Source organism: Siphateles boraxobius, unplaced genomic scaffold, assembly GCF_051911475.1.
Source record: "Siphateles boraxobius isolate OS27281-9 unplaced genomic scaffold, OSU_SipBor_1 5, whole genome shotgun sequence".
Taxonomy (NCBI): Eukaryota; Metazoa; Chordata; class Actinopteri; order Cypriniformes; family Leuciscidae; genus Siphateles; species Siphateles boraxobius.
In genome coordinates, this window is record NW_027509141.1 from 10763174 (window position 1) to 10790126 (window position 26953).

The 26953-nt window shown below is 36.9% G+C and overlaps 1 protein-coding gene across 26 annotated transcripts in view; it reads left to right on the forward strand.

Moving 5' to 3' along the window:
• The window catches only part of adgrl2a (adhesion G protein-coupled receptor L2a), a 139779-nt gene that overhangs the window by 15222 nt on the left and 97604 nt on the right, over positions 1-26953 (forward strand). For all 26 annotated transcript variants that reach the window (XR_013194829.1, XR_013194830.1, XR_013194827.1 and 23 more), the window contains exon 2: positions 7810-7994. Coding sequence is in view for 22 of the 26 variants with exons in the window: in XM_077202789.1 (XP_077058904.1) it covers positions 7886-7994 (109 nt within the window). In the remaining 4 variants the exon portion in view is untranslated. The remainder of the gene's footprint in view (positions 1-7809; positions 7995-26953) is intronic.

Here is a 26953-nt window from a genome sequence, read left to right on the forward strand (position 1 = left end):
GCCAAGGCAACAGTATGATTGAGTATATTTATCAAAGCTGACATGCACTATTTTAATACGTGTTCCTGATTATATTGTGCACCTCATATATAAAAATATGTTTGTCTTTGTAATTTTTTATCAAAATGTAAATGTAACCCTGAAACAAATTTTCTTTTTTTTTCAAAAAAATATTAAGAATAATTTTAAATCACAGTTACAGTAACCAATTATATTTAATAATCTATTCATTCAAATTAAAATAATATTCAAATGGTAGTTAATTTATATATTTATTATTATTTGGAGCATTTATTATTTGGAGCGCTCTTCAGTGAGGTCAGTGTGAATGTAACTGAACAAATCATGCTGAATGACAGAACATGTTTGTGACTGTCCCTCTGTTAACAGAGAGAGAGAGAGAGAGAGAGAGAGAGAGAGAGAGAGAGAGAGAGAGAGAGAGAGAGAGAGAGAGAGAGAGAGAGAGAGAGAGAGAGATAGAGATACACGCAATTCCACCTGTGCATTTGCACCCTTTTGACAGCAGAAGTGCTTTCGTTGCTTTTGCAGGGATTAAAAATGTATGCATTTTGTTGAAACTGAGATGATGAGCCTTTGAGAATAGCAGAAACCTTTTTTTTTCTAGTCTCTCCTGATGTTTTATTACCTCTTACATTGGGTGGCTCTTTTTGTGGCATGAAGACAGATGTTGTTTCCCTGTTTGCTCTCCTTGTTGTGCCAGGTTGTTGCAAAAACACAGTGCTGTCACTTTCCATGAAAAATGTGCAGAATAAGGCCTTAAAAATTGTTTATTTTTGTATTTTTTTCTTCCTTTCAACAAATAGTCAGTTAAAAGAGTACTAAATATTAAACTAAACTAAATATTAAATATGCTTTTTGCGGTCCTGCTACTAAAATATGTGTTTAAATACAGCCAAAGTGTAGTCAATTAGTAGTGGTAATCATAACCAAATTGGTTTTGTTTGGTTTGTAGTTATTGATCTATTTATATTTATATTGAATAAAAATAAAACATCCAGTCAGCACTACAAATTGTGTAAATTGTAATGCATTAGATTATTTACACATTTAGAAATGACCTAATATATGTTTATTTCTTAGATGTCACAATTTTAAGTAATGTTACATTAAATGCAACATAAATGACAACATCGTCACATGCAAAATGGGTTTACATTTTAAGTTATTTAAAAGGAGATCAAATTATTTATGTTAGACAATAGATTGTCTAATATATCTAATAGTTCTAATAAACAAATAAATAATCAAACATTTGTGCCGATAATGCTTTTAAAAAGGCATGGAACTCCAAAGTGTCTCGTTTTCGTGTGAAGTGCTCTCTGCATTTTGCTGCCAAATAAAGTCTGTTACCCTCCCGTATCCCCGTAGCTGAAGGGAAACATGGAGTGTCAAGGACTTCTTTCTTCTGATTGGCAGGTGCAATCCGTGTAAGATACCTGTATAATGGTGGTCCTCAGAATTTTTTTTGACCTTCTTATATGTCTCCCCATATTAATGTCACTCTATTACCGTTAAAACGGAGGCTTCTCAGGAAAACACGACAGGATTGAATCCTCCTTATCGTCGGCAACCTGAAAGGAGGAATTTGGCGCTATCAGTTAATGGAAATGACATTTTTAAATTTCATTTTCAGATAATCCACTCCTTGTCCACTAAAACATCAAAATTACTGTTAACAATATGTGAAGGCCATATTAAAACTTACTTACTCAGAGCAGTCGAGTCCCATTATAATCATCTTAGAGAGACACCGTGCCATTTTAATAGGATTTCGGATGTGTTCTGCACGTTATTACGCCGGTGTGCATGTCATTTACTGTTGGAATTAGAATTGTGTGTATCAGAATAATGAATAGATGTGTAAACTACCCTCTTCCTGCAGAGTAGGAATGTGGTGTTCGGTATTCTCTACTAAAAAGGGGCTGCTCAATCTATTTCCAGAAACTTCTCCAGAAGCTCCAGCTTGTACTGAGGAATTTGGTTCTTCTCTGGTTCTGAGTCGAGTTCTCGTCTTTTGCTTGTGTGGCGGCTTGATAGAGGCCTTGATTACTCTGATTAATGGATCACAAGCATCTTCTTTCAGAGAAGGATGAAAAGAAGTTAAAAAGAGTGAGATTTCATTCACTGAGAGTGATTACCGTATTTTACCACCACTCAAAGCGTTATATATGCCTTTTTATCCATGTCTGCATGCTTTCATGTAGTTATTCAGGTTTGACATGGTCATGAGGCAGTTTTGTCAAACAGGGTTTCATGTATCTTTTCCAAGTCTTAAACACAGAGCTAAATGGCTAGTTAAGATGATACATTTGCAGTTCTGGTGTAGAAGCCAGCTGTGCTTGTAAGGAATTAACGCAGGAATAGGAACCGCAAGAAAATGAAAAATTTTGTTTTCTTTTATGATTGAATTCTGATCCAATTCCGGACCATAAATGATTTCATGAACAAGTCCTTTAGTCATTTAATGGAGCTGGTTCATGATTTGTGAGTTGTTTTTTGTTTCATTTTCGACTGTTTCTCACGATCAACTTAGCTCACAATGCTTTGGAGAAACAGCCCTGTCTCTAAAGTTAATAATTCATATATCAGACTATCCATAACACTCTTGTGTTTGTTGTTGTGCACAATTAGCGACAAAAACACAACAGAAAGCTATATTGTCTATTGATTGTCTTTGTAAATTTTCACATTGCCCAGGCTTTCTCTCTGATTACGTTTAATTTAGGCAGCAAACTAACAAAAAGATAAAACATAATTTATTTTGCTGTATCAATGCAGATTCAATAGCGATGAAGTGTTGAAAAGCGCTGCAGGATACATTGTATTTTAGTACAGTGTTCCATTTGTATTCGTGAAAGAGGTTTAAGAGCTATTAACGGATTAGTTTACCTAAAACTGAAAATTCTCTAATTTTAATCACTCTTATGTTAAAAACGATGTCTTTCTTTCTTCTGTGTTGCAAAAACTGAGAAATTAAGAAATTGCACTGGTCAGTCTTTTCAATCTAATTGCAATGAATGAAGACTGCAACTTTCAAGCTTCATAAAGAATGCAAAAATCCCCTGTTTCTGTCCTACAAAAAAAAGAAATACAAATTTGTTTGATTTGCTTTTCCTGTCCTCTACATTTAGTTCATAATGACATATGTTTCCTCATTCATTGCTTGCACAATAGGATTTAGAGTTTTTTGTCATTTGCTCATTTAGTGTTTGACATTGTCGTCCATCTGACCTTAATGCATCCGTCACCCCTGATATTATGATGTTTGTCCTCTGGTTTTAAGATGTACACAAGCGGCAGTGTCCAGATGGCAAAGGTGAATGTGTGACAGTAGAGTCAAATGGGATGTGTTCAGAATGACTCATGTGTTGCTGTGCATTAACTGGCCCACCCCTGGACCGCTGATTGATTTCCTCTAGTGTTTCTGGCTCAATGGGACACTGTCATCTGATCACTGACCTGATATTCTAGCACAAATATGCAAACATCGAAAACAAACTCTTCACTGGCAAATGTTCATGAAAGGGCATGTGTTTCTATTATGGGCCATTGTGTAAAACTGGTGACATTTGTATCCCTCATGAAAAAATAATGAACAATAAGTTACTTGCAATACCAATATATGGTTACACTTTATTTTAAGGTGTCCTTGCAGTGTAATTATATATTTAAGCACAGAGTAATATTAATTAGGATTCGGTTCTAGTTTAGGGTTAGTTGCATACAATTAAGCATAATTTACCGTTATTACTATAGTAAGTACATGTAACATCTGTAACAAGGACACAAGGTAAAATTAAGTGTTACCTAATATGTTAATACCCTTTCCTAGACATTTTTCTAAATGCAGTCTAATTGTTTTGTAAATTTTTTTGTCTTTCCGCCCTTTTTCTCCAAATATATTCTAAATGTTCCAGATGTAATATTTAAATTAAAGCTTATGTTTTGTCTGTATTCGATCGCTCTCTTTCAATTGTTTTCTATATTTATTATTAGAAAAATAAGTGGTGTCTCCAGTTGGTGTGGTTACAATTTTAAAATAACAGTCAACTCTGTTACGTTAATATGGTTTATTTTATACAAATAATAATAAAGAAGTGAATGCTTTAAGGATGCGGAGGCTCTTCTTTTATTACTTTATCGTGTTTTACATGGGGACTGCCCTAAAATGTTGCCCTGTTACAATGTATTTGTATTATAAGCAACTGATAACTGTAGAAATATTTGTAGAAATATGACTTTAAATTATGTTTTAGATAGACACTTGTATTTTCATGGCCTTGGAATGTAAATGTCAAATTGAACTGTAAAACTGACAACCTTGTTACTTTGTTACATTGCTGAAGACATAATTTATGCCAACATAACAATTTAGCTAGATCATGAAATGTAAGTTTGCAATTTGTTAACACTTAAATATAATCGGTCTGATGGAATGTAAAAAAAAAAAAAAAAAATCACCTTATCTAACTGAAAAAGATATGTATCATGAATTCCCCTTTCTGAATATTTAGCTTGTCAGCTTGTGTGCTTTGTCCCGACGTTGGTGTGTTTGAGATCTATTGTGCGAATGCGTGTCCCTGTTTATGGGCCCATTTTTTATACACTTGTCATATTCTTTGACCATCAATCTCATGGCTCTTTTTGTAGTTCATTGAAAGCTTGGGGGTTAATTCAGAGGTCAAGCGAGACTTGCAAGCTGTCAATCTCACATTGTAAAGTTTGTAAACCCCCCTCCGCCCCCCTTCGGCCTTGCCTCTTGTGCATTATTCCTGCACCCCCCCCATCTGAATGGATGGCTCCTCCTCTATTCTCCGGTGGGTCTCACTCCCGCTTGGGAGAAAGACGGCCGCATAATTACACATCTGCCCTTTGTTTCTCTGTTTTGGCATTAACATCTCAAACTGGCCTTTCAGCTCTGATTTTAACGGACCCTCTTCGCACCCGGAGAAGTGGAATGTTCTTTCAAAGTTCCTCTTTTTATTTCATGCAACTGTTTTGTTGAGGAACCCTAAGTGTTGCGGATCTGTTGAAGCAGATGTACACAGCTGTGAAAAAGCCTTCTGGGTCTAGACCTCTCCATCGATCACAGCCCTTGTATAGCTTTGCTAGTTTCTACGGAAGCAACACGATTCAGTGAAGCTTTCGGCATAAAACGGCAGCCCGGTTTGCTCCATAATCAAAGGAAGTGCCGGTATCAAACATCCCGGCCTGGATCCTTTGAAGATGGATGGTTGCTGTCTTAATTTGTCATGATTAGAGTTTTTAATTTGATTTGCGAATACAAAACACACATAATGGCGACAACAGGCTTTCCCGCTGTGCCGCGTCAGCGATGGAACGGCAGTATTTGTTTGAAGCACTTAACAGGTGTTGATCGGCGGTCTTTGCTGCAGCTTAGGGAGATAAGGCCTCCCGTGGAGGGGAGAGACCTCAACACGTTTAATGAGGAGCGCGGGAGTCAGGCGGGCCGCCTTCGTCCATGGCTCAGCTTCTGGAGACTGATCAGCATGTTAACCGCTCACAGCGTGAGACGGAGATATGAAAGTACGGAGCTGTTGTCGTTGATTTAGTCAAACACCCTTTGACTATGTAGGGATCAACCCTTATCCTTTATGCATTTATTTTCCTCACTGCTAACTGTTGTGAGATGATTTTAGGGAGAAAATATACTCTCTTTCAGAACCTACTGGGACTCCACAGTATTGCGCAGTTATTTTGCTAATGCTAATGCTAACGCTGCTACGCCCACCATTTGAGTCTTTCCATGAAAGGTGTATTGTTGGTGTCCACAATATTTGATGCAAACCAAACACAAATATCATCAATTAAGTCTTTTCCAGCTTAAATATATTAATTATCAAAATTTATTATAAACTTTCTATTAAAAATATTATTTAATTTGATGATGGTATATATCTTATAGGGACTTTAACATGTGCATTTTACATGACTGTATAACCATATAATTTGTATAGTCATATATATATATATATATATATATATATATATATATAGTGGCTTTTAAAAGCAATGGGAGATGAGACTCTGATTGGTTTATTGCTCGTTACGCCCAAAACACACCCATTACTCATTAAGAGAATGGGGCAACCCTTTTAGACCATGCACCGGCCATTTTTCCCATCGTTAAACTAGCAAAAGTGGATTCAGACACGCCCTAAGTGCACTTATATGCACTATATATATATATATATATATATATATATATATATATGGTGTTATATAGGAAACTATTTTAACGATCTAAGCACATGGTCTAAAGCTTACAGTGCAAGTGCACTTAGGGCATGTCCGAATCCACTTTTGCTAGTTTAACGACGGAAAAATTAATGAATGAATGAATGAGGCATTTATATAGTGCTTTCATATTTACTACTGTACACCCAAAGCGCGTAACATGCAATAAACCAATCAGAGTCTCATATCCCATTCACTTTAAAAGCCAGTTGCGCTCGTGCCATGGCGGATTCGCTATTTACATGGCGGTTTTTGCAAGCAGAAAAATCTAACGCTTCTCTAGCGAGGAAATGGATCTGCTTGTGCGCGAGGTTAAAGCGTACCATTTACTGGACAAAGTGTACATGCGTTGTGGACCCGCCTATAGGTGCATATTACTAACGCGCTCCTTAAATAACAAATAAATATTGTGCCATTGACTTTAGACCAGGTTTCAGTTGGTCAATGGCGGAATCTATTTCAATAGCAACAGTGGGCCTGAACACACCTCGTTTTCAGACCAGAACACCCATGGGTGCACAAATGGGTGCAAATGCATTTGCTATTTAAACATCGTGGTGCAGGACGTGAAAATGATAACTGCGTCGGGCTGAAACTAGCAAAACACACTTACGTTGGTATATATAACACTATATACACGTATGTGTGTGTGTGTGTGTGGGTGTGTGTGTGTGTGTGTGTGTGTATACGGGTGCGTGTGCTATTTATTACACACTACACTATTTATAGTCATATAGTTGACTCTTGAATACTAATGATAGGAGGCCAAAACCTTGTTATGTTTAATACAATGCATTAGCATTTAGACATTCTTTGTCTGATCATACCAAAATGTACTATTCAGTGAATACTTTTCTCACCTCATAACCATATATATGACAATCCAAGAAGCAAAAATTCCAATACAATTTTTTTTTTTTTTGAATAGACATGAGGAAATGCATTGTAATGCAATGGTGTATTAAAGGGTGCAGAGATATATTTAGTGTATCTTCAAGAAACCTAGGGGGGTGCACACACTGTTTTTAATGGGCTCCTAAGTGGCTCGTTACTAGAGTGACGATGTTTCCCATGAGGCTGTGAGTGTGTTTTATGGGAGGCCGGTGGAGGGTGTAAACATGCAGAGAAGGAAAACATTCAAAATATGAGATACTGTATATGACAGCGTTCTCTTTAGCTGGAGAATATGTGCTGGGCTTTAGTGGACGAGAAACCTGCTTTCTCTCAGAAAAGGATGGTAGCGGAACAGGTTTGGGAGAAGAGAGTCAGATAAACGGTAACGACAGGCTTTGAGGTAAATGGCTTGTTTGTAATGCGGGAGGTGCTTTTTCAGGTCTCAGTCACCTTCCAATAGATGGTTTCTACACCTGGGAGGAAATCTGTGTGAATTTTACTCCTGGAAAAAAAACAAAAATCTGTGAAGGAACTGAGGCGAGTGAGACTGGAGCAGCTTAAAGGAGGACGTTTTTATGCTGGAGGAGCTCTTCATCGACAGCCAAAGACTGACAGTCCACTGTGGTTTTCTTGCAGGCTTGGAGGTCAATGATGGTTATCTCTCAGAGTGACTTTCCTGGATCGTTGTGACTACAGTGATTTTGACCCAGACATGTGGAAAGCGGCAAGTCCAGTCAGAGCCAGCATGGGATGTTCAGAATGGAAGTCTTTGGTCCTCTGTGGCCTGGTGTTCGTCTTGACGGTTGTACAAAGTTCTGACGGTAAGACCTTTTTCCCCTTCAAAATATCACAAATCTTTCGTAAAAGCAACATTTTTTGTTATCAACCGAATTAGTAATCGGTTTAATGCTGTTCTTGTGTTTATGGTGCCGTTTTTTGTTCTTTTATGAGGTGGATGTTTGAAGCAGACACCATTTCTGATAGCTCAGATAAATAATGACTGTTTCCTTCCAGACAGATAGCCTGAGGTTCTTGGGAAGCTGTATGCATTAACACAGAGCTTGCCTTCCTTTTCTTTTTGATTAAATTAAAAGAAAGACCATACAGTGTTTCCGAGTTTTCCCTCATCTCATCTCCGTCTGTTTACTCGCATGTCCTGTTCTAACTATAGGCCTAAACCCTACAACTGCTCATTATAAACAATATCCTCAAGTAAACACGCCTCATTACACTCTGTCCCTGCCGTAATATCTTTTTAATGCATTTTTATAATTGAATTAAATGGGTTACTGCCATAGCCATGGCTGGAAGTTTCTGCTTGTGCAGAAACTTTGAAAGATTGATTGCTTGAGGGTTTGCTCCCTGTTTCTCTCGAGTACAGCCTAGAAACTTCAGATCTCATCTTTCTGATTTCATTTCGTGGGCCGAACGCTGTCTATAAGTTCGGATGTAACTCATTTGTATTCTGTGCATCTTCTCAAAATACATTTTCTGGTATTTTATGAAGCTGAAACGTAAAGCAGTGATGAAGTATTGTGGAGCCGTTTTATTGATAGTATGTCTGCCATTGAATGCCATGAAATGTGGCATTGTGCTCTTATAGAAATGAATCAGGGTTGTATTTCCTGAATTCTATTTTAGTCTGAGCTCCTAATGATTATTTGATAATCGTAGCGATATTACTGCTTTACAAGAGTGAGTCATTTTATGATAAACCTTAAAACTGAAAAAAATTGTCATAATAATATGGGATGGATTTTAAAGGCCTGAAAACACATTGCAACTACTTGTTATATAATATGCATAATGATACTTTAATAAAACTGAGAATGACCAACTATCTTTATTAATAATGTAAAAAAATCGGTGTTGTTGTCTTTCCTCAGCCGATAGATCTTTGTTTCATTCACTTATGTGAATGCAGACACTTTTACACAATCTCAATTTCAGTGTCAGAACATGATTAATGTTCTTTAAGTATTAAGTAATAAGTATTGTTTCAGTCTCACATAGTTTTGTAAAAATAAAGTGACATTTTGGCCAAGCATTTGTGTCTGCATTTTCGGAGTAAAGATTTTTTTTTAGTACTTACTATAAAATACAACAGCACTCATATTGACTCATTCATGTACAGTAATGTGGTGCAAGTTTATTGTCTGATAAATTAGCATCATTATTTACCAGCAATTACAGTTTCCTTTAAACACACTGTCACTGGCTTATTTCACGATGGGGCTAAGTAGTTCTGAAAGAAAGCTTTGCTTCATATGTCTAGACAATTTGCCGGTAAGGATTGTGAGTAATATGAGCTGTTCTTTTTTTTTAATTATGGAAAGGACTGAATAATATCCGTCCGTGTCCTGCTGCCTTGGGCTCATTCAGAAGGAATAGCAGGGAACCATGGCCTCGAACGGTGGCCACCCGCCTGTATTCATAAAAACACTTTATTTCCATCTTAATTCATATCAGAACAGCTTCTGTGTGACTCCCAGACAGGCAAATCACACATTTAAGAATTTACAGCATTCTTGGCGGCTGTAGCCTTTTGACAAAATAGAATTAAAGATTGAACTTTTGATTTACAGAGAGCTAACTTTCACCTGCCTCTATTAGGCAAATATATAACCCAGTTTTTCTTCGAGTGAATGGTTTCCTTTCATGATGTTCTTTTTTTGTGGAAGGCAATTGGAATCTTGACCTATGATGCCTCCATTTCAACTGCGGTTTTTAACTCAGAATTGGAGATTTGGTCAATCTTTTTAGATATTTAAAGGTCTTCCCTATTGATTTTTTTCCCGGATTCGAAACACGATATGCATAAGTAGGTCATTTGCATGTCTCCAAAGCATATGAAAATGTTTGAGATGAAAACTCTCACCATTAGCAAGAGCTGAACGATATACACCGCATAATGTTCGAAATGTGCCAACACCATATCTGTACAACTTTCTATCTCAGTGTTTCCCAAACTTTTTTCAGTCGAGGCACCCTTTGAAAATTTAAAAAAATGTGTGGCACCCTACACTAGTGTTGTCACGATAATACTTTGATACTATACCTTGAAATGTATTGATTTTCAATACCACAGGGAATAGCTCCCGTATATAGGCCTACTGTCATATAGATATTTTTTAATATTATCAATTTTTTTGTCCATCCATTTAAAGTCTAGGAAATCATTAATTTCTTCTGCAGAGATCACTTTGCATGATGACATATTTAATTAAGGCTTTTATTCATAATTCAGCAAAACATTGCTCAATTACCATTGCAAATCTCACCTAAATGTTTGCTCACTCAGTATAGGCCTATTTGTGTTTTTATATTGGGATAATTTTGTTATAATTGCACAAGATAGCTTGTTTTTAATATATTTTATAATGTAATAATTTCACAGTTAATCTCCAAATTATTGTATAAACAACATAAAGACAGTATATTTTAAATAATTGTTTAATGGCATCTTTTTTATGAATGAAGCCCAGTATCACTGATACCAATACTGCCACTGATGTCAGGAAATACACAGAAATTGAATAAAGTTATCAAACACTTTACAGTCTTCACTGCATAAATAATAAATTAAATATAGATGAATCCTTATTAAAGCTACAAGCGTTCTTTAGTCAAGAGCAGTGAGTAATTTTCTCTGTTACCTGTTCTTTGATTCTGTTGTCACTGCTGCACTTGTTTATCTCACACGCGTCCAATCTTCTCACAACTCTAATTTAAGATTTTAACTAATTTAAGACTGCTCTCATGAGGATACTCAACAAAACGGACATTTTGGCATAACTGTGTGTTATTATTCGTTCAAGCACGAAAGAGAAGTTGATTGTGGCACGCGATGCGCGTCGTCCTGTGTCAGCAGGACATTCGCAGACAGCGCGTTCTCTTTTGTCTTTTCGCGGTTGCATGGTTTAAAAGCATTTGCATGAATAAGAACGTGATTATATAATGTAAGGCTAGCCAAAGGATAACAGAAAAAACGGATGCTGCGTTAATTGTGTTTAAATATTTTTTAACGCGTAAAACTGAAAAACATTAATCGCACGCGTTACCGTTGACAGCAGCACGAACATAACCGATGTGTTTGTGAATATGCGGCAAGACGGACGTTGTGAAATTGTTTCGTGTGTATTTGACCGTAAGCGCAACAAGCCATGAAAAAGAGGCAGCTTTATGTGTGGACGCTGGGAATGAAGCACGAGAATGAAATCATGCGGAACCCCCGCAATTCAACGAACGCAGAAAACTTATGATTTGCATTTTTTATTATAAATTTGTGTGCATTATTTGTTGTTATTAGACGCTTCCGACGATGCGAGATTGATGATACATTTTTTTTTTACACATTTTAGCAATTTTAAAATGTTTAATGGAGTTTTTACACGGCACCCCTGCTCTTGCCAGAAGGCACCCCATACCAGGGTGCCGCGGCACCCCGTTTGGGAAACGCTGTTCTATCTGCATGCTTTACTGCATAATTTTACAAAACCATCCTTTTATTATTGTTATTATTATTATTATTATTATTATTACTACTACTATTATTTTAAGTTTTTAGTATTGTTATGTAATGTGAAACTATTTAAAAAAAAAAAAAATGTTGATTTCTGTCCTGAGTTTTAAAAGGGACATTATCAGATAATCTCATCTTAATATCTAACTTTACTTCGCTATATTACTATTAAATCCTAATCTAATTATGACAAACTATATATCATTGGAAAGGTCTAAGACTCCTAAATAGATATTTTAGCACTGTATTTTCTTACAAATTATGTTTGAACAGTAATATATGAATTTATGACAAGAGTGCGCCTCAATAAATCGACGTCATTACAGGAGTTTCGGACATTTGTCACAAAAAAGTTGACGCACACACTTTTAATAATTGAAACTTTGGTTTTTAATGCTAAAACTTCATAATAAAACATAATCTAGTATTTGTCAATAAAAAAAGATAAAATTATATTTTAAAAAGTAAAGTAAGAAGTCCTCTAAAAAGTATAATATATATTATATATATATATTATATATATATATATATATATATATATATATATATATATATATATATATATATATATATATATATATATATATATATATATAATAATTTTGTTTATTATTATTATATCACATATTTTCGAAGTTATCATAAATTAGGTATCATTTGAAAGCTTACGAACTCAGAATTCATCCTGTGAAAAACTTTTTGAAATTGGATGTTGCGTTACCATAGAAACGGTATTTTTTATTAGGCCCCTCCCCTTTTGGGCATCATCTTTCATAATTTATTATCAAAACCTTTTCTAATATTGACAAAACACATATTGTCAGAAAGGTCTGAGTCTCAAGGTTCCATATTTAGTGACAGAAGTGATATTTGGATAGAAATTTATGAATTTGTTACAGCAGAATGCATACAATTAAATTCAATGGAATGCAATGGCACCAGGTGGCTATTTTTGGTACTACGCCTAAACAAAATCTCATGGGCACTTCAATTTTGTGATATCAACTTGAAATTTGGAACACAACTTGGTTAGATATATGGCTTTCATTTTATAGTAATTTTATAGTAAAACATATTTTGTAAAATATTTATTTTATATTAAAAAAATATATTAATAAAAGTATATTTGATTTACTGTAAATTATAACTTCCATAGCTTTTTCATACTTTAATTTATTGAAGTGCTTCACCATTTAAGTTTGTATAGTGCATTTTAATGTCAATTATCAAAAGGGGGGTGACAGCTAAGGGGTTAAAATATTCCCAATATATTCCAAAATTTTCCAAAATAACATAAAAACAAAAACATAGGTACAAAAATATATATGCACAGTAACTGTGTTGTGAAATTACTTATACTGTGAATTTTGTTTGTATCACCCACCACAATTCTACAAATCCTTGTTACATTTGAATCATCTCCCAAAGGTTAAGACTCTTCCCTATTCAAGTGTAACCTTAAAATCACATTTTCCACCTCAAATGTGCCCCTTATTTGGACAGCTGCTGTCCCTCTTGCCTTCAAACTCTGACTGAAATGAGCTGTCTGTCTCTCTGTCTGAAACGAGCCGTCTGTCTTTCTGGCAGAAATGAGCCATCTGTCTCTCTGACAGGAAATGAGCTGTCTATCTCGAGTCTTTAAACACCTCAGTTGAATGTCTGCTGATTAACAGTAAAAATATGTCACAGGGACGTCTAGAATGGCAGTTCTGTATATGTATATATCTATGTGTGTGTGCTTGTGTGAGTCCACAAATATAAGTTTTGTGTTGCATCATGAGATGAAGGCTGGTTGTTTTAGTTTTTGTTGTTGTTGTTTTATGTGGAAATGCTCATATAAAGGTTTGTTGAGTTGTTTCTGTTGCTGTCTAGCTGTCTCACTCTCCCGGTCTTTCCCCCACCCACGTGTCTCTCTCTCATCTTCTGTCCTTTTCTCCATGTCTCTGGGCTGTTGGTCTCTCTGAACTCACACACAGACAGCATTAGAGCTGATCTCTCCAGGTTCTTTGATTGACGGGGTTGTGCATTTGTCTCCTCATGTGTCAAGCAAGTATTTAAGGGAAAAATGTGTTTTGTATTGTGATTTTATGTCTATTCTGGGGAATGTAAGTGAAACAAAAATAATAGAACTGGCTATTTTCTAATTATTTTTCTTGATCCGGGATCTAGATCCATTTTGGTATTGTTAAACCTGCAAAAAAAAAAAAAAAAAAAACCTGCCTAAGGGATTTCCCTGGTCTTTGCTGGTTCCCAAGCACGGACAGTTGAGAAATGCCCAAAACACTTCCTGAACCATCAAAATAGACTAGCCTAACCAGCTCGGCCAGTCTTGTAGACCAGTTTAGGCTGGGTTGCAACTGATTAAATGTAATTTGTATTACGGAATCAGTTTCCAAAAATTAAGTACTTGTAATTTCATTATATTACCTGTTAAAATACTTGTAATCTTGGGTTTTTATTGATTACATGATTACATGTTAGTCTCATAATAGAGATTCCCCAATTTTTTTTCAGCTGAACCTCTTTGACCTAATATACTTACTTGAATTACCCCCTGAGATTTAAGTCAATAAGATAGGTCAATAATACAACTAAGCCAATAATAATAATGAAATTAAGTTCACTGTGATCTGATATAGGTTAATGGCCAGTTGACATGCAGGTAAACATATTTTTTTAATTTTTAGTAAGTATTTATTTTAATTGTTTTTATTTTATTTTATTTATTTTTGTATCAATCTTTTCATTAAACTCACGATGCCCCAGAGAAACCCTGATGTAATGTTTTTTTATTTTTTTTATTTTTAGATTTACTTTTGGTGGTTTTTGCCTTTATTGTGAAAGGATAGTATAGAGTGGACAGCAAGCAAGATCGTGAAAGGTCCACAAGCTGGGATTCAAACTCGGGTCACCTGAAGCACAACAGTGCTATGTTAATGCGCTGCCCACGAGGCTATCGGTGCCGACAAAGTAATGCAATTTTTAATCCACTTCATGTTATTGATAAAGAATAAAATATATTTTATTTTTCTTTGTATTTTATATCAATACGGTACAAGATTATCCTATTCAAATCAATGTGATAATTGAGATGAGTGAGATAAAAAAGTAATAATAGTAGTCAAATTACATTACTTTAAATGTGTAATATAATGGATTACAATTTTAACTACAATTTTTGTCATGTAATTTGGAATCAGCAACCGACTCATTCTACCCTGTGCAAGATTCGTCACAGATTTGTTTCTTACTGAAGGGTCTGATTAAATTATGTGGATCCTGCTGTGAAAAAGTGCCATTCTCTTTAGAGACGGACAAGTGTGGACAAGCCTTTCACATGCCTCAAAATCCCATCTGTGCAGTTACTCTTTGCAAGGAAACATTTAAACTAGCGAAACTGATTATCTTTGAGCGGCTAAAGCCAATTCCCCTCAGCCTCAGCCCTGTGGCTTTTTGTTCATATCGACGTTCCGTCAATATCAATATATCTGAATTCGCCCGTATTAAGCTTCTTTATTAAGATCTTGGATCCAGATCTCGGATTCCTTTGTTTTCGGTTTTATACTTCAGACTACACAGCTCTCTTTGTGTCTTTCTTCTTCTTGTCTCCTGCTTTTTGTTTTTCCTCTTACCCAGGGGTTTTCTATCAGACTGAGGGATCAGACTTCCCATAATGCCGAGCGGCCGGGGGGGTCAATACGCCCGCATTCGTCTTCACCGTCTTTCATCAGCCCTCCTCCTGATCTGTACGATAAGAAAGGAGAATAGTGGGTCGGGGGCAGACTGCTCAGCAAGGTGTGTCTGTTGTCCAACGGCCCCCTGCAGCCGAGCTCTTTAAATCCTCATTAGGATTTAACCGGGAGGAGACGCTGGTTTTAATGGATTAAGCCTCATCACAGCTGCCTCCTGATTGGTGTTTGTCATGCAAAAATCAAACAGGGCCAGTCACATGTTACTTTGTTTCCTGTTCTTCCCGCAAGGTCTGGATGATACAAAACATTGTGTCATTGGTCTCTGTTAGTGTTAGTGAGCTTGCAGCATGGTTTCGGGATAATAGACTTGTGGGTGTGGATGAATCCAATGAAAAAGTGACTGAAATTCCTTCACGTTGTCAATTCATTTGCATTGTTTTGCATTTAGCCCTAATCACCTGCATAAAGCTGATTAACACAAGGAAGGCCTTCGTGTGGCATTCAGTTGGGGAACACCTAACTAAAATAGGCAGCAGCACAAACTTAACATTTTTGAGTCGTGTGATAGTGATAGCTGTTTTCCTATAATAGTTCAGTTTTTTTTAAAGCTGTTAAAACACTGTGGTAATGTTTTCTATCCTATGTTATTTTAAGCCTAAACTAAAACGTTCCACAAAAGTTTGATCTGCTTTTGTTTTTGTGGTAAAAATATTACAAATGCCATTTAAAGAAAAACTACAAGGTAGGTAGTTTTGACAGTTCCCTTTGGAAGCTTGTTTCCGACATAGAATAAAAAATAATAAAGGTAATTACAACTTTTAATCTCCCAATTCTGTATTTTGTCTCGCAATTGCGAGTTCACATGAGTTAAAAAAAGTCAGAATTGCGTGATATAAACTCAAAATTGAGTAATAAAATTGTGTGATATAAAGTCGCATTTGTGAGTTATAAAGTCAGAACTGTGAGATATAAACTCGCAATTGCGAGAAAAAAGTCACAATTGCCAGTTTATATCTCACAATTCTGATTGTGTGACTTTATATCTAGCAATTCTGACTTTATAACTTGTAATTGTTAGTTTATATCTCGCAATTCTGAGAAAAAAATGTCAGAATTGTGAGATGTAAACTCGCAATTGTGAGATTAAAATTCACAATTATCTTTTAAAATGTTTTATTCTGTGGCAGTAACAAGCTTCCATAGTTTACAGAAGGTCTTATTGAACATTTTAGTAGTCCAAATATATCATCCTCATTGGTTTGTGCAAGATAAACATTGCATAAATAAAATTAGTAAACACATGTCATTTCAAGCATTTATGCAGAAGTTTTAGACAACCGAAACTGCAGCATTTTTTTTTTTAGGTAAATTAAAATTGTGCTTCATGTAATAACATTTAATGTATCTAGTTTTATTCAAGTAAAAATTTTATCTTAACAAATTAGCAGCAAATCAGCATTTTTTCAGTGAATATATATTCCGTCAATATATGCTGGTAGATAATAAGCAGGTTCAGTGTAGTGAGTTACCTTTTGTTAGTTGTAGCTAACTACTTATTTAGGAGAAGCCTGCAGTTTCAAAAGTTGCTTCCTCAACACTGATGGCATTAGAGGGAAAATGCCTGCTCTTTCATGGACAGTTTCAGCTGAGAAGACAACTATGCATTGCTTTAATTGACAGTGATGAAGACCAGCTCTTATTACACGTTCCTGAGTGTTTGCAGGTTTTCAGTGGATGTAGCCCACATGAGTCTCTGTGTGTTGTGTCTCTGGCTCTGGCTCTCTCTTATCTTGTTTGGTGTCAAGCTGGTTGGTGAAATGATGGGTACAGCAGCAGGAGGTCACAGCAGACCCACTGAAATCAGACCTTACACCTTATCTTCTTGTTAAAGCGCATATCAAATCTAAACAGAATTGTGCTGTGGAATATTTACGATTCGGCTCTCTGGCGCTCCTAGGACTGTTTCTCTGTAATGTGGTTGTTTAGGAGATCTTGAGGGGGTGATATCTTGACGAGATACAGGCCCCTATTATAACCATCTTTGTTTCACTTCTCTTGCTTTTGTTTCGAGTCTGAAAGATTCGATCAGACTGATGGATGAAAGAGAGAGATGGAGTTGTGGATTCGCCTCTGAGATGTTCTAGTCTCGGATCTTTGAAAACAAAGATGAAAAGAATCATCACTGTTACTCATCTCCTTTCTTCTGTTTTACTCCTGAATCTCTGATCATCATCGTTGATCTAAATTCAAGATGGCGGTAGAGTGGTGACGCTGATCACGCAGACTATGTTTTTCCCACGTTGACTTTAGATAACAGGTCTCTCTTTCACTTACTGGAACTGAAGTTGTTTTAACAATGACAAGGTTAATTCACCCAAAAAGAAAATTATGTTGCTATTAACCCACCTTCATGTTATTCTAAACTTATATGACATAGAGTGCAACAGTGCCGGGAGTATTTTTTCCAAACATTTTTTCCATAGGGATTTTTTAAAAATTCTTTATTAAAGACTTATAACCCTGGCACCAAGCCAATCAGCTATGAGGTGAACACTACACACTTTGATTTGAAACAAAAATGCTTTTGAAAATCAGACAAACGTACAAGACTCTGTTGGCTTCTTAAAGGGTTAGAGACATCGTTAAAATAGTCCAAGTGACTACAGTGGCTCAATCTTAAGTTTATCAAGCGACGAGAATACTTTTTGTTCGCAAAAACAAAAAACAATAATGACTTTATATCAACTATTCATTTCCTTCTCTCCAGGCCTCGAGTCAGTTCACTAGTGTAATAGCGTAAGCTTCTGTTGTTGTATGTCACACGCATCACCCACATGACCAGCGTCGGCCAATAGTGAGTCTACGTGTGACGTAGCTTTACGCTATCACACTGTTAACTGACTAGAGGCCTACAGAGAAGGAAATGAATAGTTGAAATAAAGTCGTTATTTTTGTTTGTTTTTGCTAACAAAATGTATTCTCGTCGCTTGATAAACTTAAGATTGAGCCACTGTAGTCACTTGGACTATTTTAACAATGTCTTTAATAACTTTTCGGGGCTGGCAATTTTCAATCCCCGAAGAAGCCTATGGAGGAGTGATCCAGCTCTCAGATTTAATCAAAAATATCTTAACTCATGTTCCGAAGATGAACGAAGGTCTTACGAGGTTGCAACAACATGAGGGTGAGTAAATACTGACAGAATTTTCATTTTTGGGTGAACTAACCCTTTAATGGCTTTATTGAGGGAAAGAAATGACACTCAATAAAAACACTCATTTACTAATGTAATCGATCAATTGCATCTAATATAAAAATTTATATTTTCATAATATATATATATATATATATATATATATATATATATATATATATATATATATTATTATATGCACACACACACACACAAACACACACACACACACACACACACACACATATATATATATATACAAACACATGTATTATGTAAACACAAACGTTTGTTATATGTGATTAATTGTGATTATTCGATTAGACAGCACTAATATAAAGTATACATAAAAACAATATATTTTAAGTTTATTGCAAAATATGCATATATATATATATATATATATATATATATATATTCAAACACAAGTGTTATGAGAGCATAGAGAGATCAACTCGATTACGTCATTCGCTGTGCTTCATAGAAGTGGGCGCAGCTAAACATCTATTTTGGCATGCATTTATTTTTTCGACTCTGATTGGTGAAATTTCCTGTACAGCGTCATGAGTTTTGTAGTTTTTCAACAGGAATTCACAATCATTTTACTCAATTATTTAAAAAATATGCTAAAATAATGCAGGCTTCAGCAGAAACAAATACCACGGAGATGGAGAAAACCTATGGCGAAAATGAATGGAATGTTTTCTTCCGGAACTCAGCTGTTGTACTCTATTCTGTTTTCTGTAGAACACAAAAAAACGATGGTTAGGATGGTCACACTGCTCTTTTTCATACAGTGAGCAGACACTATCAAGATAAAAAAGAGGGAGAAAAACTGGCTAGATTATTTTTGTCATATAAGTTTAGAATGATGTGAGTGTGAGTGAATTAAAAAAACAATTGGTGAACTATTAATATAACAACAAATATAACAAGAAAGTTGGCTTTTGAATAGCTTCATTCTCAAAGTGAGCATTAAAAGACTAGCTAAGCAATCCTCAGTTTCTTGCTATATAAATTAGGACAGTTCCCATTTGTGTGGCCGTCACAGCAGATGTTGCAGTCGTTCTTCAGCAGAGAGTGTATCAGTGATGTCATCTCAAAGATCGATGGCTGAAAATGTGCAGCAGATTCTGTTACTCACAGGGAGGTTTGTTCTTGCTAGTCCTACTAAATGAACTGTATCCTGTTGTAGTTTAAAAAATGCTTTGAGGTAGACACCCAGACAAAGAAACATTCCCAAGAACAAGATTAATCTAAAGGTCGGAAAGCTGGTGTCGTTAAGTTTTACTTTGTGCCTTGGAATTGAGCCTTTTACAAAAGGTTGATACTGTTATTTGGGACATTCAGTAAAATGAGTACCTTTTGTGTTTCTCGTTAACATATGCGTAAATAATACAATACTAATACATTTAAAAATAAATGGCTGACTAACCATTTAGGTTTTAAGCAAGATTATTTTATATAGAATTTCATACACAATGGTAATTCACTTTACATAAATGTGTCATGTGCACATATTTTTAAACCCTGTTGCCTTCATAACTATTGAATTAAGCAAATAAAAACAGGCATAATCATTATAAAAATAATTTTAAAAACTCGACTAGGACAAATACATTTATCCCCTTTTCACTTTATCATATATTTTGTGAGAAGAGGAAAACCTGACCTCTCAACTCCATTACCATATATATATATATATATATATATATATATATATTACTGAATAGAATTGGTGTGGTTCTCTTTGTTAAAAATATATATTGAAGGAAGTGAAATGACCTTAAACGCAGACTAGTAAATAAACTCTAAGACTGTCAACCCCATTACTTTTTAATGTAGATTATTCCAATTTTAATATTAATTTATTGAGATTGTTTATTACCACACACACATTTCTAAAAGGAATTTTTAAAATGAGATTTTCAAAATGGGAAAAGCCTTTTTATTGTCTTTGTGCAATAATATGCATTTTGGATGCAAAATTCCTCCGATTTATGAGAACTGCACATGTAATGTTGTAATTTTTCCTAAGCACTTTTGAATGACTGAGCAAAATGTTTATCTTTCAGATAAAAACAAAATAAATAAAAATCACTGAAGGAGACAACTTAAGACTGTGGGTTTCAATACAAGGTTTTTACCAGAATGCACACCAGAATTAGTGTAAAGCTCAAAATTGGTATTTAAATCCCATTGCAGTATTTGAAACAATGTTTTAAAAGAAACACCTTGAATCTGGTTTATGTCCCCATGATTTATATAATCGTTCAGAAAATAATAATTATTGAATGTGACATGTTAATGTGGAAAAACTCCCAAGTTTACACAGCATTCCATCCTAGTGTATATACATACTCTGTGTATATATATATATATATATATATATATATATATATATATATATATATATATATATATACATTGGAAATAGCTCATGTTCAGTCTTTTGTTCAGTCAGTTTTCTTTTTGCTGTAGCATCTCAAGCATTCCGGGCCATCTGCGCCTTGTCTCTGCAGTCTGCAGAGTGACTGACTACATTCTGATATTTTTCAGACAGCGTCAGACACGTTTTCAAACACACTCATCCTTTCAGCCGGACTACAGCGGGGGCTGTTATGTGCTGAAGAGTCTGGGTGCATGTGATTTTACTGAAAAGTCGTCCAAAAGTTAAGAACCTCACATTCATACATTTAAAGTAATGTTGACCAAAGCCAATTCCCATGCACTTTGTAAAACAGAGGCTCAAGTGCTTTCTTGCACCATTCAGACTGCAAACATGAGTTCTTGAGTTTGACGGAGAGACTATTTATCAACCCAGAGGATTTTTTTGTTTTGTTTTACTTTTATAGCTCAGTTGAGTTCTTATGTTTTATTAAAGTATTAACTTTGTCTCCAATGTCAGTGAATTCCCATGACTTTTCTAGTTGTCTGAAATAGTAATAATGGTAACACTTTAGTTTAGGGTCCAATTCTCACTATTAACCATTTGCTTATTAGCATGCATATTACTAGGATATTGACTGTTTATTAGTACTTATAGAGCACATATTAATGCCTTAAGGCCATTGCACACTGAGTCCGAAATTTTCATATGCGTTTTTTTTGTGTTTGTCAGCCTAAAAATTCGTCACGCACAGAAACCTTGCACACTGAGTCCGATGCGTATTTATTAAACCTTTGCGGAACACAAGCAAAAAAGGCTAAATGGATTCGTCAAGCAGTGAGGATGCTTTTGTTGCCCTCTCACTTCTTAAAAAGAGAAAAAGAAAGAGGAAATATTGGGTCCATCCAATCCTGAGATTGTGCCGAGAGGAAGGAGAGTTTCAGCTCCTTATCAAGGAGTTGCGAAACTATCCCAAGCGATTCAAAATTTGCCTCAGAATGTCAGTGGAACAGTTTGATGCTTTATTATTATATTATATGTATTACAGTTATTTATTCATAATATCTAATATCATATAGGCCTACTAATATCATATATTATAACATAATAGATATATTGTTAAATACATAATTGCAGTAATTTAGGTGACCAGAGCTTTGCATGTATTCTATTAAAAGTCCAAGTATGCTAGCAACTGAATGAATAAACCCTGGTTGGGACTACGTTATCACTATTCACTACAAATGAATGAATGACATTAGCAAAAGAGCTATTGTATAGCTAACTTGAACACAATACTGTATACACTTTCGTACACCCTTTGTTTTGAAATCAATGCCTACCATCCTGTTTGCCAAGCTGTTCAGCAATCATCTGCGACAATCTGTCTTTATATTCAGTGTCTTTGTAATCCGCATTTTTTTTCATTCAGTAAATTAGTGCTGCGAGACGTGTTTCAACTTGTCAGACGCCATTCTGGATTTTGTCGTTCGCTTGTACGGCGGCTCTGAATTGTCGATAAACCTCTTAAAATGCTGGCTGTGAATGCGGAAAACGCAGAAAAACGAACCCGAACCGAATTTTTTTATTACGGACGAAAGTTTCGTAGACAGTGTGGAAGCGTGATTGACATGACGTGAGGTCAATTTTTTTTTTTTATGTGCAAAAATTTCGGATGCGTATTTTGGGCTCAGTATTCAATGCTCTTTAATCCTACCCAGTACCTAAACTTAAAATTAGAATTAATAGTTAGTTAACTACTAACTATTCATAAACAGTAATTAGGAGTTTATTGAGGCAAAAGTTGTTGTTCATAGTAAGTTAATAGTGAGAATTTGACCCTGATTTAAATTGTGGTAGTAATAATAATAATAATAATAATAAAAATAATAATAATAATAATAATAATAGTAATAATATATTTTAGATTTATTATCCATAGCTTTTTTAAAGTCCCCCTGTAGTCAATAATTGTATCCCTTAAAATTCATCTTTGTTCACCAAAATTACATATTTAAAAGTTTTTTTTCCTTTCAAAGATTTATTCATGCCTCAAATTAGCTTGAATGTAACTCTGCAGCCTTGCCTCATTTAGTATATGCGGCTCTATGAATATGCAAATTAGCCGCGCCTCCACTCACATCTCACACCAGCTCAGAGATTTGCTCATTGACGATCACATGTTGACGTGATTGGTTACAAGGTAGTTTGTGACATCAGAAACACCAGGGATTTCAAACCGTGTTTTTGAGACAATAGAGAAAATACTCACCAATGGTGTTGACTTATGAATTTGCACATGGTTTGTCTTAAAGCATATTAAAAAACCACATAGACATATTAATAAAAAACATTTAAAACTTGATTTTCACCACAGGGGGACTTTAATAATTTTTACATTTTCTTATAAAACGTATAAAGCACGGAAAATAATCCTCTCTGAAGTGACAGTAACTTGCGTGATGGTTTTCCTGCAATAATAAGTAATGGTATCAGGAGAGATGAACAAATATTATATATCACGAGCCACACATAGTGTGACAAACACACAGTGGGCCAAATAACCTGGCTGCATGTTGAATATAGCATTTTAGGTAAGAAATCCAAACAGCAACACATTATAGGTCAGAACAGCAATCCAGCACATATTTTGTCTATTTCTTCCTCGCATTCATTTATTAGCACATTTTAGCCTTGAAAGTCTCATGGAGCCATTTTTATTTTGTACCGGAGGTGGTGTCGTCTGTTTCTAAAGCACATTCTGTGAACCTCAAGGTCAAGAGTATTAAAACTACATGCAAAGAGCTTTAAGCCTTAACTGGAGTTCACTTTTTTATTTACTAAGCAAATGACATTTCTGAGAGAAAGAATCAGGACTTAGTCTAGTCTTTAATACAGTATAGTGTGTGAATTGCTATCTTGTTTGATTGGATGGAAAAGGTTTATTAGGATATAAGATTGTCATGGACCATTAACTGCGTGTTACCCAAAAATAGAATATTTCAACATGTCTCTGTAAATGTCAGCAAACTCTTTGTCCTGGGTCTTTCTCTTCTGGTGTAGTTAAATGAGAATTCGAACAAGGCATATAAGCACTAATTTCTGTCAGTGTGAGCAATTTAAGAGAAGCAGATAGATTCCGGGGTGGAATTATCTCACCGTATATCTTGCTAATGAATACCCATAGCTTGTGAACTTAAAACCATACAGCACAAGTGTCATATAGGCCTTTTTATTCGAGGTTGTCCTTGCATTTTTAGTGTCCCCTCGAGGGTTTTCAGATATGAAGCAGGGTGTGGAAGCCAGACGCTGGCGGTGCAGTTGATGCTTCGTCAATAGACGACTATAAAGGAAGAATTCATGACCTTGATACGGCCCATTGTGCTTAATTAAGTGTAAAGGTTGATTTACATGTGTGAGTCAGTGTGGAGGTTGATGGTCTTGCTTGTGCCACTTAACAGCACTGAAAAACACAAAGACCTCAGAAATATGGATGGCTTCTTATCTAATAGCTGGACTTAGTCATTAAAATGTGATAATAACTATCTTTTTTCTCATTGTAAAACCACATTGTTTCAAGAATATTTGATGCCTGTTTTAAGAAATGTAAATTAATTATATTACAAAGGTCTTTGGAATAAGTAAAAACATGCAAAAGCAAATGTGTTCAGTTACTATTATTATTATTATTATTATTATTTGACTGAGATAAAGTCGTCCTGGTTGCGTATGCAACCCACCGTTCCCTGAAGGAGGGAACGGAGGACGTAGTCGACGCGACTGAAATGGGATCACGCTAGGGAGCCTATCATCTTCGAGTACTATTGAACGAGCCAATGTAATTGGCGTGCGTGATTCGCATCACACACTCCGCCCCCGCGGCGCGGGTATAAATACGGAAGTGGATGCACGCACTAGTTGCTTTTCGCTGAGGAGCCGAGAGTAACCCGGGGTCAGCGGTGGTCCAGCGGTAGTGGCAAGGGGACTACGTCCTCCGTTCCCTCCTTCAGGGAACGGTGGGTTGCATACGCAACCAGGACGTTCCCTTTCAGTCGATAACGTCGGACGTAGTCGACGCGACTGAAATGGGATCAACCATTGAACACGCCACTAACGCTGCCACCTTCCAGTGCCTAAACCAAAGCCTCCTGATGCCCCCGCAAACTTAAGGCGGAGAAGGACAGGGCTTAGGCCAGGGAAGTCACTGCTGTTCCTACAGGACCACTGGGAAAGCGTTCCCCGTACGTTGGAAGGAAGGGACGCTGCGGAAGCCACATCCAACCCGAGGGAGGAAATGTGGAGAATACACATATGAACTGGGCGGAAACCGGGCAGTCTAACATATGGAATGTCACTGGGGTGGCTCCAGCCTAAGACGGGGGGAGACACACCGGACAGTGACGGCAGAGAGACTCTGCCGAGGGAAGACACGGGCTCACCGCAGGGAGCCGTATCGTGGAAGAATACACATATGGGGTCACCGAAGGGACCGCAACATATGGACCCAGCCTAACACAGGTTCCACACTGCTTACGAGTGGTAGGCCTAACACCAGACGTTCCGCACGTCCGACGTCGGAGGGGTGTGGAGGAACTCAACAGGGTTCAATTTTAAGGGAACTCAACTGGAGTAGAAAGGCGCACGTATCCAGTCCATAGGAGGGGAATGGCGCAGCAAGCCGACACTTGAACCGGGCTCACGGTGAAACTGGCTTCATGAGAAGGGAGCCCACGGGAAGCAGCGGTTCAACTAGGTGTCGTCCAGCCCCCAACTCTAGAATCTGTTTAGCAAAGTATATCGTCAACGCCCAGGCGGAGCACTTTACACTCATCATAGAGGAGCTCAACACCTAAGTGGACATGTTGCATCTCGGATCTTTGCCGAAATGAAGGCAAGCACTAAGTGCAACTTTGCATGGAAACAGCCTTCCCTCTCTGCTGAATTCCAACAGATATTTGAAGAGCTGGTCTGAGGTCTATGACTTGCATTCTGTACACGTCCAAGCGAATCGGACAGAGAAGCCAGGGCTGGATCTGCCTCCTCCAGGGCAGCGCTTGCAGGCTCACCACCTGCTCCTATTACGGGAGAGGTAGGAACCTTGGGCACAATCCGAGCCGGGGTCTCAGCTTGTGAGAGTTAGCCGGCCCAGACTCCAGGCACAATACGTTGACCGAAAGCGAGCAAGTCCCTACCCTCTAGTAGAGACCACGCGAGCAGGAGAACTGATATAACAGAATTTTTAACTCACTACCCGCAGTGGCTCAGGGGCGGTCTCTGCAGTGCAGTCGCACCAGGGACAAGGCCCAAGAGGATAAAGAGGGACACAAGGATTTACAAGACCTTGCTCCTCAGGAACCTGACGATCAGAACGTGCTTCTGCATACTTCTGCAACACGATGAGCGTCGTTTAAACACCGAGGCAACATCATTTTGAGGGTGATTTAGGAAAACAGCCTACTGCAACCCATTTTGCAGGAAAGAGAGCACTGAAGTGATCGAAAGCTTTCAGGATCTCCTCAGGGGAGAAGACGCACTCAACGACTAGGTTCCACTTCTAAAGGCGTAAGCACGCTACCCAATTCTAGGGGGTGCTCGCAGAAGTGATGGTAACTAACACATGTTCTTGTGATAGCCACCTGAACCTCCGCGTTCGGATGTAAGACCGCCCGGAATCTCCGGGGGAAGAACGCGTGTGCCATCGTGCCCCGTCCCCGAATCCAGGGGAAGTCAGGAAGGCTGTTGAAGGGAACCAGGTCTAGTTGGGCCAATGAGGGGCAACTATGAAGACCTGTTCCTCTCCTGACATGGCACGTAGGTGCAAGTGACGGGCGCAAAAGACAGGAGCATTGCTCAACACAACATGTGAAGATCACTGGGCTTCAGGAGCATTTTCTGCTCAGCACTTGGGTGTGACAAGTTCACTGAGCTTCAGGAGCATTCCTGCTCAACACCTGAGTGTGATAAACTCACCGAGCTTCAGGAGC